Source organism: Hemibagrus wyckioides, linkage group LG28 (genome assembly GCF_019097595.1).
Source record: "Hemibagrus wyckioides isolate EC202008001 linkage group LG28, SWU_Hwy_1.0, whole genome shotgun sequence".
NCBI classification, from domain to species: domain Eukaryota; kingdom Metazoa; phylum Chordata; class Actinopteri; order Siluriformes; family Bagridae; genus Hemibagrus; species Hemibagrus wyckioides.
The window spans coordinates 4437574-4454269 of record NC_080737.1 but is presented as its reverse complement, the minus strand read 5'-3'; the positions used below and the strand labels follow the sequence as shown (position 1 = coordinate 4454269).

Sequence of the window (16696 nt, the reverse complement as noted above, 5' to 3'; positions counted from 1 at the left end):
GATGGACACTTCAGCGCCTCTTCGTTCAGACTTCACAAACGGCCACCGAATCTCTCAAACTCCGCTAATTATTTCTGGCTCTGTCTGCGCAGCTGAAAATTATGTCTGAGTGACATGGTTTATGGTTCATGAGGCTGCGCTGTTTCATATCAAGCATAGGAACAATACCTGATATTCGGAAAGGGGGTGTGGCCAAACGCGCAGTCACATGTCGGCTGTTTTTTTTTTATGTTTAATTAATTACTCTCCTTCAACTTTTTTGCAAAAAAACAAATAAAATGAATAAAGACCCTGCCTAATACACTTGAAATGTGTATAGAACAGACTTCTGGAGCTTCTCAGCTTTTCCTGAGGAGGAGATATAAAAACATATATCCCCAGCAGCCCCTTACCCCCGATCTGAAGTTCCCGAGGCAGGTCTGGATTAAAGAGCAGGTGGCCGCAGTAACGTGGGGCATGGGGTGGTTTTTTTTTTTTTTTTTTCTTTAAAAGTGTCTTTTTGTGTTTCTCTGCCGTCCTCGTCTCCGTACCCCGCTCTAGCTCTTAATTACCCCTAATAATAGACTGCTAGGAATAGACGAGCCTCTCCGCACCACACATTTAGCACTTAATTAAACGGGAGAGGACGCGGCGCCATGTGCGCCTCCGAGCTCCGAGTCCTCAGTGCCTCGTGCGTCCAGCAGAGGGTAGACGCTCGGTGTGTGTCTGGATCCATGTCATAGGCAAGTGTGTGTGTGTGTGTGTGTGTGTGTGTGTTTTAGACTGTTTTAATGTATGAAAAAGTTCTCTCATTCTCTCTCTCATTCTCTCTCTCTCTCTCTCTCTCTCTCTCTGTCCTGACTGTGCTGCTTCGAATTCAGAGCTCGGGTTGTTTGTGCTTGCTGTGTTTTTGAGTTCTGCAGAACATTTTGATGTTGTTTTTATTTTTTTTCTTTATAAATTCTTCTGAGAGAGAATCCTGACACGCATCACGTCACACTGAAGAACCGTCGTCTCCACTGACGTGCTGTCAGCTCTCTGTACAGAGACGGAGACGTAATCGCAGAAACCAGTTCTGTCTCTTTCTCTCTCTCTCTCCCTTTCTATTTCTCTCTCTCTTTCCCTTTCTCTCTATCACTTTGTCTATATCTTTCTCTCTCTCTCTCTCTCTCTCTCTCTATATATATATATATATATATATATATATATATATATATATATATATATATATATATATATATAATGTCTCTGTCTCTTTCTCTCTCTCTCACTCTATCTTTCCGTTTCTTCCCCGTCTTTCTCTCTCTCTCTGTTCCCCATGTTTCTCTCCCTCTTTCTTTTTCCTTCTATCTATCTCTCTGCCCCTCTCTGTTTCTCCCTTGCTTTATTTCTTTTTCTTTCTATCTATCTATCTATCTATCTATCTATCTATCTATCTATCTATCTATCTATCTATCTATTTTTAACTCTACTAACTCACTGGAAGTAGTTTACGAAATGTACAATTTTTTCTATCTGTTTATCCTCCCTCTCTCTTCCTCTCTCTTTCTTTCTCTGTCTTTGTTTTTCTTGTTGTTGTTTTTTCTTCCTCTTTCTCTGGAAGAGCACTGACCCGGCAGTGGAACAGCTCAGAGGCAGAGCTCTTGTCCTCGTTTGTAGGCACTTTTTTTTAAAACCATTAAAAAAAAAAAAAAAAAACTAGAGATGACCTTCGGTATAGTAAAATAACGACAAGCTCTGGATAAATAAATCAAATAAATACAGCAGATGAGCAGATTCCATTAAATAATAGCCTGTGGAACGGATCCTAGACGATGAAATGAAATGAATTGAAATGTAATGAAATGAGAGACGTCAGTTTAATGAGTTTAATCAGTTTATTAATCAGTGGCAGTTTAAATCAACAGAAGGCGAATAAATATCGTAAACATTCGGTTAAACTGGAGCTGATTCAGTAAACAGTCATTTACATCAAGTGTGTAAGTAAGTAGAGCTGATTTTAAAATTAGTGGGTAAATAAATAATAAACAGAAACTAAATAAAATGTCAATAGAAAAGTCGTTTTGATAAATAAACATAACGTCTTTCCTTACTTTTACACTCTCTCGCACAGTATCTTGCTGTTTCTATCTATTTAGCTCCCTTTCTACCTCTCTCTCTCTCTCTCTCTCTCTCTATTCCTCGCTCGCTCTTTTACTGTTTCTATCTGTCCCTCATTTACTTTCTCTCTCTGTATCTATTTCTATCTCACTCTATCACTCTGCCTGCCCCTCTCTCTCTCTCTCCCTCGCTCTGCCTGCTTCCCTCTCTCTCTCACTCTCTCTCTACCTCTCTGCCTCTCTCTCTCTCTCTCTCTCTCTCTCTCCCTCGCTCTGCCTGCTTCCCTCTCTCTCTCTCACTCTCTCTACCTCTCTGCCTCACTCTCTCTGCCTCTCTCTCTCTCACTCAATCTGCCTCTCTCTCTCTCTCTCTCTCTCTCTCTCTCGCTCTGCCTCTCTCTCTCTCGCTCTGCCTCTCTCTCTCTCACTCAATCTGCCTCTCTCTCTCTCTCGCTCTGCCTCTCTCTCTCTCTCGCTCTGCCTCTCTCTCTCTCTCTCTGCAGTCCGTTCCTCTTCACTCACAGTGCCACTCTTGCACATCCCCTCTCGCGCACTCGGCTGCAGCGCCGCTTCTCGTTACACCTCCGGTGCGCTTTATGTTTTTTTTTTTAACCATGTTTTAAAGAATATCTCTGTTTTCTCTTTCTCTCCGGAGTGGACTCCTCTTCCTCGGGAGATGCTCGGGTTGTGTGGGATGGGTGTTTTTTCTTCGTCCTGTGCGGAGCTACATGCTGCACGTTCGGCTAATAACTAGCACGCGCTGCTAAGATCAGAGCGGAGCCGCCTCGCGCAGCAGCGCGTCAGTGTACCGACACCGTTTACCTCCTTCCTCCTCCATCGCCTCCTCCTCATCATCATCTTCCTCGTCTCCCACCGTCCTCTCGGCCCGGGCTCGGTAGGATGGAAGCCCTGGCCGGAAGCTTGTTTGCGGTCCGGAGCTCGTGACACATCTAGAAAATCATTATTTTTTTTTCAATTATTTTTTTCCACCAAAACATGCCGCTGAAATGGAAAAGCGCTTCTCCCGTCAGCTGGAAATTCCCCGTGCCTGTCCTTAAAACCTCCCGGTCCTCTCCGTTGTCACCGGCTTACATGTGAGTACCTGCAATAAAAAAAGCCTCAAATCATAGCGCGTGCGAGCCTTTTCCGTTCATTTACACCATTTACTCATCTCTAACCTCCCTGTGTGTGTGTGTGTGTGTGTGTGTGTGTGGTGCGATCTTTTCTCTTCTTTTTTTTTAACGTGAACTGCTTTTGAGTTTAAAAAAAGACAAGCATGCGCGAGCTGCATGGGGAGGGAAAAAAATGTCCGTTCATGCGGTGTTTATATTTTTGGCCTCCTCTCCTTTCAACCTGCTTTCTGGGCCATTTAAGCCCGGCCCGGTGCTGGTGCTGACTGGACTGACCGTGCTGTGGTTGGGCCGTCGGTATTGTTTCAGATGTGGTCTCATGCACAGCGTGTTTTATTTTATTTCGTGCGCGTGGCAGCGTCGGGGTCGGGGAGGACTGTAGAGTTGCAGCGATAAAACTGCTGGTACCTACTGTTCTTCCTTTCCTTTTACCACCCTTTCTCTCTCTCTCTCTGTCTCTCTCTCTCTCTCTCTCTCTCTCGCGTGCGCACACACTACAGCCCTAACAATTTCACGTCATCTTAATTTGTGTAATTTCAGAGCAAATTGTGAGGTCACACTTGGGGGAATTCACCGACATTTATATAATTAGAGCTCGTGCTCTAAGTCCAGTGCATGTTGTTTTTGGGGGGTGGGGGGTTAGGGTAGAGAAAAGGAAAAAGTTCCTACTGGATCCATGTAACTGAAAATGAACTCAGAACAGAACTTTCATCCTAATCGAGTACACAGAAATAAAGGATTGCACTTCCTGTCGTTTGTGTTTATTTCCAAGTCTCTAGATTAGTATGTGCCCCGCCCTTTGGGGGAGTGTCTTGCTCTAGAGGTTTATGTGGAGTGTCTCTCTAGGGAGATTTTTTTTTTTTTTACAGAAATGTCTCTGACTGAGACCCCGATTCCTTCATATACGCCACCTGCGCTCGTCTGTATGTTTCCTGTTCTCTGTATTTAGCTAGCTTGCTATGCAACGGTCAGTAACAGTACCAGGATCTAACAGTACCATTCCCTCATACCTTTATTGCGTTTATATTTAATACAGACTTCATTTCTGGGGAAAATAAAAGTTGTACGATACAGAAGGTATGATATATGTGTGTTCTGTTAGTTTATATTCGCTCAGCCCTAAATAGAATTCACCGAAGGGGAAAGGACGTGGGCTGCCACGTTATCATCGGTGGCCATATATGAGCCAGGAGCAAGGAGCATGTGGGCGGGGCTTAAGTGTCTTAAATGGAGGTGCTACTTATTATTATTATTATTATTATTATTATTATTATTATTATTATTATTATTATGACAAACTTTAACCTCACTGTTTGTTGAGGGTTTTACGGCAAACATCCTGCTAGGATTTTCTTGACACTGTGTATTCTGTACTCTGCTAGTTTAGCGTAGCAGGCTGTCTTTCAACCATGTTGGCAAAAATAGCGAGGCTGATGACACGTTCATCGAGGAATCACTTGTTTGCTCTAAAAGGTTCCTGCAGTCTGCAATTATATATGAAAACCTACCATTCACATTTATAGTGTGTGTGTGTGTGTGTTTTAAATCATCTTAAATATTTAACCCAAACTGGACAAAAATAATACTATACACAACAATCACATACCTGGCAACCCCAGATTTAGAGTATTATACTGACCTCCCATTGCACATGACTAGGGATCAGGGATCAGTAGTGTTTTTGAAGCTGTGTGTGTGTGCACATGCTGACTCTGGATCAGGGACTCTCTCGGATCAGCTTTATTCAGCAAACCCAGCTGTGGCCTTGTCGCTATTTTTGTGTGTGTGATAGAGAGTTCTGCTGTAGGGTGCTTTTGTCCTCTCTCTGTCCTCACACTGTGTCTCCTAACATTCCCTCTACTGCTACTGCTTACAGTATGTGTGTGTGTGTTTTTGAGGGGTGGGGGGTGTAGGTAGGTAGGCAGGCTATATTTAGAGAGCCCAATCTGCTGGATCTATATCCGTTTTGTACACATGGCTAAATTAACACACACACAGCCTTTGCCATATAACATTAAGCACCGTCATACATGACAGTGAGCCACCTCTGATGAGCAGCAGAGTAATGTACATACACACACACGTACACACACACCAGTTTGGTTTCTGTAACTGTTCACCTTTTATTATGGCAGATGAGTCTTGGTTGACACACATGACACTGTGTGTGTGTGTGTGTGTGTGTGTGTGTGTGTGTGTGTGTGTGCATGTGTGATAACAAAAGCCACACCAACTTGTAATTTAAAACGGAGGTAACAAGTGAATCACTCGCTCTTCAGGTGGTTAAAGCTGTGAGAATTCTGTTGCTAGGCAACCGGTCAACACCTTTAGATAGCTAGTGTTTACCTCAGAAAACGGCCTAGCCATGACCAAATCGCTATAAAGACGTGACTGGAACGTCTGAAATGTCAGCATTTCACTCAGATTTGTAGTTACCTTATTAAAAAAATAAAAGACTCCGCATGACTGTAATAACACTGTAATTACACTTAGCATTGCCTGCTAACGGAAATTCAGTGGATTCGGGCCTTATTTGACGGAATCTTGCTTTAAATAGTGAGCTCATGAAAAAGAAAATACAGTATTGTTATCATTAATGTATCTTGTCGTGTAAGAAACAAATTTTTCTCTGTTAAATAATTTTTTTAAATCTTCTTGTTAGAAATCTTTTCAATTCTTGTCTTCATTTTCAGCCATTTCTGCTTCTGATGCTTCTGAATATTTCTGATTCCGGTGCTAATTTGTCGGCTGCTGCTTTCTGTCCTCTAAAAATCCTTTTTCCTGTCCCACCTAAGCTAACACTCCCTAGCTAGGCATCCTCCTTTTGAATCAAGATGTGCAAAATTGCCACGTCTCAGCTGACTGGCTGTCGCATAACCATTTTAGCATAATTGCCATAACGGTAACATGTGTCATCCTCCCTTGTCACTTCTTTGCCCTCGTACGCTGTTAAGTAACAGCAAATAGATGTCTTGCATGTGAGAGCCACTCTCTTACACACCTCATATTATTCCTCTAAAAACACATTTATCATGTAATGGGTCTTTTCCTCCTCCATCATAACTCTGGCAGGAGAAAGAGAGAGAGTGCATGGAGGATGGAGGATGACTGATATCACACACACACACACACACACACACACTTTACACTCAGCGCTGGCGTCATGGACAGAGGTGTTTAATCTAGTGGTGATAAAAAGGAAACACAGGGATTTAATTTTCACCTCAAACTAGAGATGCTGACACCAGAAGAAAAGGCGTGCACACACGCAAGGTCTTAAAAATGTATTTTTAAAAAAATTACCACGTGGTGTCTTCTTTGTCCTCCATATCACCTTCTGGTCACTTTCTGAGGTTTTAATAATGAGTGATGGAAAATTTTGACGCCTTTCTGATTTATATTGAATGTGTTGAAAATTGCCGAAACACTTGCTTAACATGATTTGGCCTGATTTTAACCAGGAAATGTTCCCTTTCAGCTAAAATGTTAAGGATGAGGTGCTGCGATCCTTCATCGAGTAGCAGATCCAAAATGCAGCTGGGATCTTAGCATGAAGTCTACAAAAGTTCTGAATACAAAATTGTATTCCCAGTTAATTTTATTTTCATTCGGCTGTCTTGGCGGTTAGCTAGCTGGTTGCTACATGCTATTTTAAAAAATGTTGTGGCTGTAACGGAAAAACAGACAGAACACAAGCGGTTAGGTTATTAATTATAGAACCTAATACAGTGGAACCTTGGTATACAAATGCCCTCCCTTACGAATTTTCGCCTTAAGACTTGAAATGTTGCAAGAAATTTGCATCGGCATACGAAGAATTTACAGAATACAGACGAACCAAACAGAACGCTGCCTAGTCGCACGTATGTCCAGGAGTCGTTCAAAACTTGTTTGCGTCAGTGGAAAAGCGAAGCCAACTGAAGTGTTTACGAATTTTACGTTTTTTGCTTTTCAGTCAGTGAAAGCTGTTCAGAAAGAGTCAACCCACGATACCAATGTTGCCTTCAGCATGCGTTCTAAAACTAGGTGATTTTTCTGGCTTTTTTTTTTGTTGACAGATTGGTGGCTTGGGTGGCCTGTTCTATTTTTAGCCCAAGCTTGGTGGCACGACTTCCTGTGAGGAGCCTTGACATGGAATGCTTGGCTTAGGTCAGTTCTTTGTAAGCAGCCACACAGTTTACGTACGCTTCGTATTGGGAATATCGGTCATATTTTTGGGGGGCTGGAACGGATTATTTACACTATTTCTTATGGGAAAATTTGTTTTTGCAATACAAATTTTCTCTACAAATTATTTCTACAATTTTCATACTCAAAACTTGGTAGTAATCTGCCTTAAGTAACTGGTCAAAACATCAAGACATTTACTTCCAGGTACTACAATTACAAGTTTATGAAATAAACGACAAAATGGATTACCTGCCTGTTCTGCATAACAACAAAAAAACAAATCCGAGATGCCTTGCACTCCTGTGTACAGCCTGTGGCACAATAAGCACGTAGTAATAATCATGTTGGCAGGCCATGATAACGACTGGCCTGTTGCCAGACTTAATTGCTGACCCTGGTGTACAATTTCTTTGTACAATTGGGCCCATGTGAGAAATCTAACTCGACAAGCTGTTCAAATTAGCAGCACTGTGTGGACAAATCACCCCAAACGTTAAAGACCTGTCACAATTTATATCCTAGTGCCAGTGTGTAGGCTATCATTATGTCTAGGTAAGACTGCAGACACGTCCCAGCTGTTCCAGACGTTGTGGTATCCTAGCAGTTACAGTTCTGCCGTACTATTGGAAGGGTGCGGTCAGAACTGCTCAAGATCGAGTTCATTTGGATTAGGCTAGATTGGACCATTGTTGATGATAAGACGGTGAATGAATAGAGTCCAGGAACTAGCAAAGTTTGAGAGAAAGATCACAAAAGAAGCTCCAACTTCTTGCTAGTTAACTTATTAATTACTTAAGAAGGTTCCCAGAACTCTAACTGTTCCACAATTCCACAAATACCCTTCATGTCATTTAGTTGAGGCTGTGGTCAGCATTCAAACCACCAAAACTTGTGGTTATGTCTTTGGACTACAGCGCCGAAAGGTTGTGAGGTCACATCCCAGCACCACCAAGCCTGGCCCTGGAACAAAGCCCTTAATCTGCAAAACCTCACATGTATAAATGGTATAAATGCAAAATGTAATGTCCTTCCACATCTGTAGGTCACACTGGATAGTTGCATCCACCATGTGGGTAGCCTGCAGAAAGATGCAGCTATATGAGTCATTACCTTAATAGCCAGAGATGCAAATTGTACCCTTTACCATCCTGTTGTGAGTTAGATTTTTTGCACTATGAAACTCAAGGTGATGAACATCCAAGGTCATGATGGCTAAGCAAATGAGGCTTTCATCCCAAAAAAAAACCTGGAGAATTTTCTAGGAAGTGTTCCTTTGGATGGACAGATTACGTGTTCAGAATGTCCTATGGAAGATGTTGCTACTATTGTCGTGACCCTCAGCATGAACCATTTTCCTGCTGGTGGTGGTGGCGTGGGGGTGTTAAATCAAGTAAAGCACATCTAAGTTGTTTTGGAGTGGTGGACAGGAAAGAGAAAGGTAGGAGAGAGTTTACTGAATGGTGGTACATGAAACGGACATCAAACGTGAGATGTCATGGAGACCAAGATGAAGTGGAGAGTGCTTGAGTGTCACAGCCATTTACATAACATGTTGTTTGGCTGGTAAAAGTGGACGCTGTTAATGTAAGCTCTTTTAATAAACAGCAAAAGAAGACTACAGATTTAAGTAAACATGCTAGATACATGACAGACGTGCTTCCGGATAAGGAAATGGTATCCTTTAATATATTGCTGATATGGAGTTTTATTTGTTATAGCATATTAAACAGTAGACACTTTTGGACATCAACTTTGCTTACTTGGAACTCAGCAGTGAGAACTCAGCTGGTCCGTTTCCAAACTTTTTTCCTGCCAAACTTAAAGCTACTTGCATTCAGGGTGACATAGGGGACACAGTCACGATTTAATACCAAAATTGCATACCTTGTTATTCAGACCTTGGACGTAACTACAGACTGGTACAATGCTTAGACGGTTGCTTGAGACAGCAAAGTAAAAAACAAGCTTTCCTTCATTTAGTCAGGGTTTTCTTTCCTCCAGTTTTTTTCCCTGAGCACTTAAAGGTAAGTGCCTAGATTTAAAGGTAAAAATATCTGTACTGACCATTGGATAGTTCTCTGTGTTAACCTATATATGACCAGCTTTATATTCAAATATTCTTATGGCATTTGGCTTTGAAGGTTCACGAGCTCCACAGCTGCGGTTACCATGGTGACATAAAGGACTTCTTAAATATCCGATTTTGAAAGTCAGGAAGTCGGCTTCATCGTGTATATATCTTCTGATGGAAGAAAATTAATAATACCATTATCTTGCCCATCAGTTCTATAGTCCGCTGAGGAAGGAGGCAGTTTTCCGTCTCAACAAAACCTCATGGACTTTGTCTCTCTTGCTGTTCTCTCTGATGTTTTTTTTTTTTTTATGGTCATTTGCATTTACAAGACAATCATCAAACACTTTGACATTTTGCTTGGCGAACACACGGACCTGGCTGGTTGAACCTCATCCCATTGCCTCGAGTTGAAAGAGAGAAAAGAGCAAAAGGTGTGTTTGTGTGCCCAAGCTTGGAAATGTTCCAGCTGAGTTGAAAGGGATGTTGGGTAATAAAAGCGGTGTGTGTCAAGGTCTGTGTGTGTGTGTGGGGGTGGGGGGGGTGGGGGGGGTCTAATAACAGATGTTCTCTGGGCCACTACCTGCAGCACCCTTCCTGCACCTCCTAATGACAGTCTGGGTGCAAGTGTCCCTTAATGATGAATTATTAAAGGAATATGTTATGCTAATGCCCCAGTGGGAGAGTAGGATAGAGTGACTTGTAAAGAGAGGGAGAGAGATCTCCTTTCAGCCTCTCTTCAGCTTGTCAGAGTAATTCCCCTTCTTACATTTCCTTTCAATTTCTGTCTCACCTGGTCATCAGTAATAAAACAGCAATTGTTTGCTATTGGGCATGTGCTGATTGTTGCTCATACGATTTCTAAACTCCTCATTAGGGCTGACCTGGGCAGCATTGTATAAGTTCTAAATATTCGTCAGTTTTACAAAATGTCTTCATTCAGTTAGTATGCCGTCCAATAAACCTTTAAATGGATTCTTAACAGTGTTACGTCTAGCACAGAAGCAAGCCAATAATTGTCCAGGAGTGCAACAGAAAGGTACTTTGTGCCTTAACCGAATTTATCAAATAGTTCAACAAGAAACTGTTTTAATCCATACCAGGATAGTCTTTTACACTGTACCAAGATTTGTCCAGCAGTGAAACAGGAAAGCCTTTATGGCTTACCAAGATTTGTCCTGTGGTGCAACAGGAAATTCCTTTACATCCTGCTAAGAAGGTCCTTGACATAGTACCGAGATTTGGTCAGTACTCCAGATATAGTCCTGTATAGTACCTTAGCAAAAAGTCCTACTAACCTTACCCTAGGGTCATCATTTTATTTATTATTTTTGAGCCAGCTAACTACATAAATTCTTCTTTTGATACAGCCACCTAAATTCATTGTCACTCTTCACCAGATCTTGCTTTTACTTATTTCTGTCTTCCAAGCTAATGCTCTTTTACCATGCCTTGCCATTGCTGCTTCATTTCTTTCCTTTTTTATTACTGTGGACTTCCTTGAGGGCTTCGAATCATTGCAGCCACTCTTTAATGTCAAACATGAAATTGTACAGAGAAAAAATGAGCATGTTTTAACAACGTCATTATTGATCCGAGGGCTTTCTTGTTGGTGGGGGGGGAGGCATGATGCTGAACCCTGCCGCCTGTAGCTTCACTTAAGATTAGGCTCAGTATTGATGCTCTAGGCAGCCATGCAAGGATTAATGTGGATTAAATGTCCTTGCTAACATCATTAGGGCATTATCTCAGTAATACTGTAATGCTTCGAGCAGGACAGACTTTATTCATAAGGAACTAAGACATCAATAGCACCATCTGTCGATTTCGAGTCTATCTTGCTGCTGAAGCATTTCATCAGCTCTAATCACTAGTGAGGAATTGAGGCCTGTGTATGCTTTTGAGATGACAATGTATGAAATATAGATATAAGAAGTCTGTGATGCAGTTTAATTCAATATTTGTCTAGCAGTTCGATTTCAATCAAAATAGTGTTTGCATTAAAGAAAGGAAAACGATTTATACACAATATGCATCTTTCACAGGCACAAAGATCTCTCCTATTTTACTAAGCCTAAGAACACCAGAGCCCACGCCCCCTTTTTTTGGAACTGCTAGGCACAGAGACCACACCCCTTTCTTAGACTGACCTGTCCCTTTCAGATATAAACGCCATACCACTGGCCCCTTCACTGAGACTGACAGATTCATAGGCCACAACGCTACCTCCTTCACTAAAACTGATGGGTTTGTAGGTCATGACTCCTTCATCGGGACTGACCGATACTTAGGCCTCTCCTCTGCCCCTTCAATGGGACTGACAGATGCATAGGCCACACCGCTACCTCCTTCCCTTGCACCGATGGCTTTGTAGGCTATGCCTCTGCCTCCTTCATTGGGATTGACAGATTTATAGGCCATACCTCTGCCTCCTTCATTGTGACTTTCAGATTCATAGACCACACCTCTGTCCCCTTTGCTGGAACTGCCAGGTTCATAGGCCATACCTCTGTGGAAATGATGGGTTTGTAGGCCATGTTGTTGCCTTCTTTAGTTGGACTAACGGATTCATAGGCCACACCTCTACCTCCTTCACTGGCACTGATGGGTTTGCAAGCCACACCCTTGCATCTGACTAACAGAGTCACAAGCCATACTTCCTGCTCCCTTTGCTAGGACTGTCAGGTTCATAGGCCATACCTCTGACTGCAGCACAGGCCACGACTCTTCTCTGATCAGTTTCATAGGTCACACCTTCCCGTTCTACACTAAGACTTGACAGACAATAAGAATCATGTTGGAGAGATGACCACACTGTTTGAAAGTGAAGGAATCCCATACTGTAGTATTTCTGGATCCTAAATCTCAGCAGTAAAAGATGGTTTGTGGTATCAAACTTGACAGACACACTCAGTCACCATCATCTTCAGTCTTTTACCCAATACATGCCGTATCAAATATTGAGACTGGAGCACTGTCTTAAATCCAAGAATCTCTCCACCTTCATTGAGTAAAAATATCTCTCTCTCTTTCCTCTGTTTGTAGATAACAAATAACGATCAAGACCAGACCAGCAGCTTGCTGTGTGACAGGGTATAGAGATGGGGGGTGTAACCCAGATGAGATTACTTTCGGTTGATTTCTTTTGTGTTCCTTTTACCGACAGTAGATGGGTACCATCTTTGAGAAAGTCAAGGTGTCAAACACGTTGAGTTTTTCATCGTCTTTCCGCTAGAAACCTGAACTCTTCTGCACTTTTTAAAAGTTGGAAGCTTGTAATTACCATATCTCTGACATGAGGTGATGGTGCTGTAGCTATTTTAGGTATCATTATCATGGTGTATTATCTAATGTATTTGACTGGTTGAATGACATGCTAGTCACCGTCAGCACTGCCACAATTACCTACAATGTCTCACCCTGTATCCTAACCATCTTCTCTGATGTGTCTGTAGATCCCTGGTGGAGGATGATGATGCGCATATGAAGGTGTCTCTTGGCTGTGGTGAGATGGGGCTCTCCGCCCACCTGCAGGCATCCAAGACGGGCAACACCCGCTTCTTCACCAGTAACACACACAGCTCCGTCGTCCTACAAGTAAGTGTGTGTGTGTGTATTGCACATGGTTCATCTCTTTTATTTTAATTGTATAGACTCACTAGGTTGTGCCTTAGAAGTCCACGGAGTCCTGATTTTGCGAACCATGGCCGTAACGGATCCTGCATCACATCCAAGTTTGTGTTTAACATTTGTAATCGCTCTGAGAAACGAACCATTGTCATTCTTGCATGTAGCAGAATGTTTCTCCATCGTCACAATGAGTTTCAGCTCTAATTAAACGCTGCGTCATGACAAGCAGTGGACAGAGCGCGACCATCTGCCTTCACGGGCGCCTTGCCACAGGGACACATACGTGTGTGTGTGTGTGTGTGTGTGTGTGTGTGTGTGTGTGTGTTCAAATGAAGGTCGTCACAGAGTGGTCTGGCATCCCAATGCCCACACACACACATATGCCTCAACCTTTCTCATCATCGTTATCATCATGGCTGGGTTGCACATGAGAAAGTTCATTAGCAACTGACAGCAGGTCACCTGGCAACCGTGTGTGTGTGTGTGTGTGTGAGAGAGAGAGAGACAGTGGGACAGAATTGTGATGAGGTCAAGAGGAGGACAGTTGATGGCCTGTAGCGCATGTGTGTCATGTAGGAATCTGGTTGAAAGATCAATCTGAAGTGTGTGTGTGTGTTAGAGAGAGAGAGCATGACTGCCCCAAGGCTAATTATGAGTCTGTGTTATATCCTCCTAATGGCAGCGTTAGTGGCGGTTGCCATTTCCTTGATGAGATCACATTATCGATTGCGATGACGTCAGCATTGACAGCTGTCACACTCCATTATCATGATGGACAGAATGGAAAATGACAGACAAAGGTGAAAAACTAGTCTAGTCTTTCCTCAGAAACAGCCACAGGCAAATAGACAATGCCTCTGCCTGTGTGTTTCACGAGTGTGTGCGTGTGCACGAGTGTGAATGCAAGTGATTTCTAGTGTGTGTGTGTGTGTGTGCACGAGTGTGTATGCAAGTGTGTTTGAGTGTGTCTGTGTGCATGTGCGAGTGTATACGTGTGCTTGTGTATGTGTGCGAGATTGCATGTGTGCATGTGCGTGTGTTTATGTATACATGTGAGTGTGTGTGTGTGTGTGTGTGAATGTGTGTGTGTGCACAAGTGCGCGTGCGATTGTGTGTGTGTGTGTGTGCACAAGTGCGCGTGCATGTGCGAGTGTGTATGTGTTAGGGATGCCACAATACTCAATATAATATTGAACCGTTCGGTACAACCTCCACGGTTCAGTACTCGTATGTGAACCGCGGTTTTTCGGTTTTTCCTTAAAACAATAATAACCATGTGTTTTATTACTCTCTGAACCGCCTGTTTGTTTGCCTGTACTGTATGGCTACACGCTGAGACACGCCTCCCTGCGAGTAAATATCCAATCAGTGAGCGCTAAAGTTAGGGGCGGTAACCATGCTAGAGAGGCTGGTGTCAGATGTCACTCTAACCCTGGAGAGCGGTGAAGCGAGACAAATATGAGGAAGCAGCACCGTCTTTCAAATCTGTGGTGTGGGAACATTTCGGATTTCTTGTTGACTATGATGCCGATGAAACAAAAATGCTAAACAAAAAAATAGGACTGTGTTTAAGCACTGTTCCACACGAGTTACATACTGACATACTTCCAACACATCTGCAGCTCCATCACCCAGAGATATCACTGTGTGGAAGCAGGATGGCAGAGCAGGTAACACAGTCCCCTAACTCATTCCTTCCAGCATTCATACACAACACAAAAAATAATTATAATATAATAATTGCTAAAGATTTGCAGCCGTTTTCTATGATCGGTGATGTGGGCTTTCGGCAACTTATAAAAGTGCTCGAACCACGTTACACACCACCGGCACGTCCTTTTTTCCCGAGCTCTACGAAAAAATGAAATGAAAAATGAAAAAACCGAATCGGCTAAAGCACAAAGTCTTGCTCTAATAACAGATAGTTGGACCTCGCGGGCAACAGAGAGTTATCTCACCCTTACTGTTCATTACAGAGCGGTACTGGGAAAAAAAGAGCGCCATACTCCAAATCCATCTCCTGTAATAGTCATACAAGCGCTAACTTTTTTATCTCACTGTTTTCAGTACACTGTGAATGTGTACAAGTTGATTTTTGCATTTAAGTAAAATAAAGAGAATTGCAACTGAAACCATTTTTTTTTCTTCTTAACTTACTGTTCCTGTCACCTAAGCAAAGAATAATGGGAAAAAAAAACTTTAATTTGTCAAGCCATCCGAATCGAACCGAAAACCATGGTTAAATACCGCTGTACGTACTGTATTGTTGCATCCCTAGTATGTGTGCATGTGCGAGTGTTTGTGTACACGCAAGTGTGTATATTTGCACGAGTGCGTGTCCCCACGAGTGTCTGTGCAAGTTTGTATGTGTGCATGTGAGTGTGTATGTGTGCACAAGTGTGTGCGCGAGTGTGTATGTATGTGCGTGTGTGTGGGAGTCTGTATGTGTGCGAGTGTCTGTATGAGTGTCCGTGTGACTGTGTGCGTGAGTGTCCACACAAGTGTGTATGTGTACTCGAGTGTGCATGCAAGTGTGTACGTGTGCGAGTGTGTATGTGTGCGCAAGTGTCCGTGCGAGTGTGTGCATGTCAAAGAGGAGATTGATGTGACCTAATGAAGTATTGAAACTGAGCTCCGTGTTCACACACAATTATTGGCCTCTTAATCAGAGTTTAATTGAATCAATATTAATCAGCAGATTTAACGGAGCCAGTGTGTCTGTGTGTGTGCTAAGTTCAGCAGTTTATCGCAATTGGGAACAAAATGGCCTACATATAAAGACACACACACACATCTAATGTGGTATTGGGGATGAAAGCTGATGTTCCGCTTGTTACGCGAGAGCTCAAATCTCCTCTTTTATGTGGAGCTCACACTCTGTGCTGCAGTGATACATGTGTGATGGGGAAGGAAGCCCCCTAATCTTATCCACTTTTTCTCTCTCTTTTATTTTGTCACTATCTTCGTTTCGTTATCTTTGCCTGCAAACGAACTCCAGCTTGATAGTTTTGCTTGATAATGTAACCCAATCTGTCTCCTTTCAGCTAGTAATACATTTTCCCATCCATCTGTCCTATCTATCCATCCATCCATCCACCCACCCATCCATCCATCCACCCATCTATCCGTCCGTCCATCCATGCACCCCTCCATCCATTCCTCCATCCATCCAACCCATCCATCCATGTTCTACCCCAGGGGATTCGGGCTACAAGGTGGGGGGGTGGGGGTGGGTGGGCTACATAGTTTTGCTTGATGTGGTAACTGAATCTTCTTATGATCCTTTAAGCTAGTAGTACATTGTCCCATCCATCTGTCCATCCATTCATTCATTCGTCCATCCATTCATTCATGTTCTACGTCAGGGGATTTGGGGTACTGGCTGGGGGGAGGCACATTTTTCAGATTTGTCCAGTATGAATTATAGAACATGAGTGAGAGGAACCAGGATGGAAAGCTCAAATGATCCTTTTTGTCATCATTTTATTTCTGCCATTTCTCCATCTATGGCTTGTTTGGTTGGTCATTTGAAGCCGAGAGAACATTTTCATTAAGGGGACATGTCCCATTCTCATCTCTGGCAGTTATTTTCTCATTTTCTTCCATTACTCACAACA

General features: G+C 42.8%; 1 protein-coding gene across 3 annotated transcripts in view; it reads left to right on the top strand.

The window, feature by feature from the left end:
* Positions 1–16696, top strand: part of klhl13 (kelch-like family member 13) — a 42798-nt gene that overhangs the window by 12979 nt on the left and 13123 nt on the right. For 2 of the 3 annotated variants that reach the window (XM_058383053.1, XM_058383054.1), the window contains one exon: positions 12905–13046. In XM_058383053.1, the coding sequence (XP_058239036.1) occupies positions 12905–13046 (142 nt within the window). Of the gene's footprint in view, positions 1–2606; positions 3173–12904; positions 13047–16696 lie in introns of those variants that run through there. The other variant, XM_058383055.1, reaches the window with a different exon arrangement.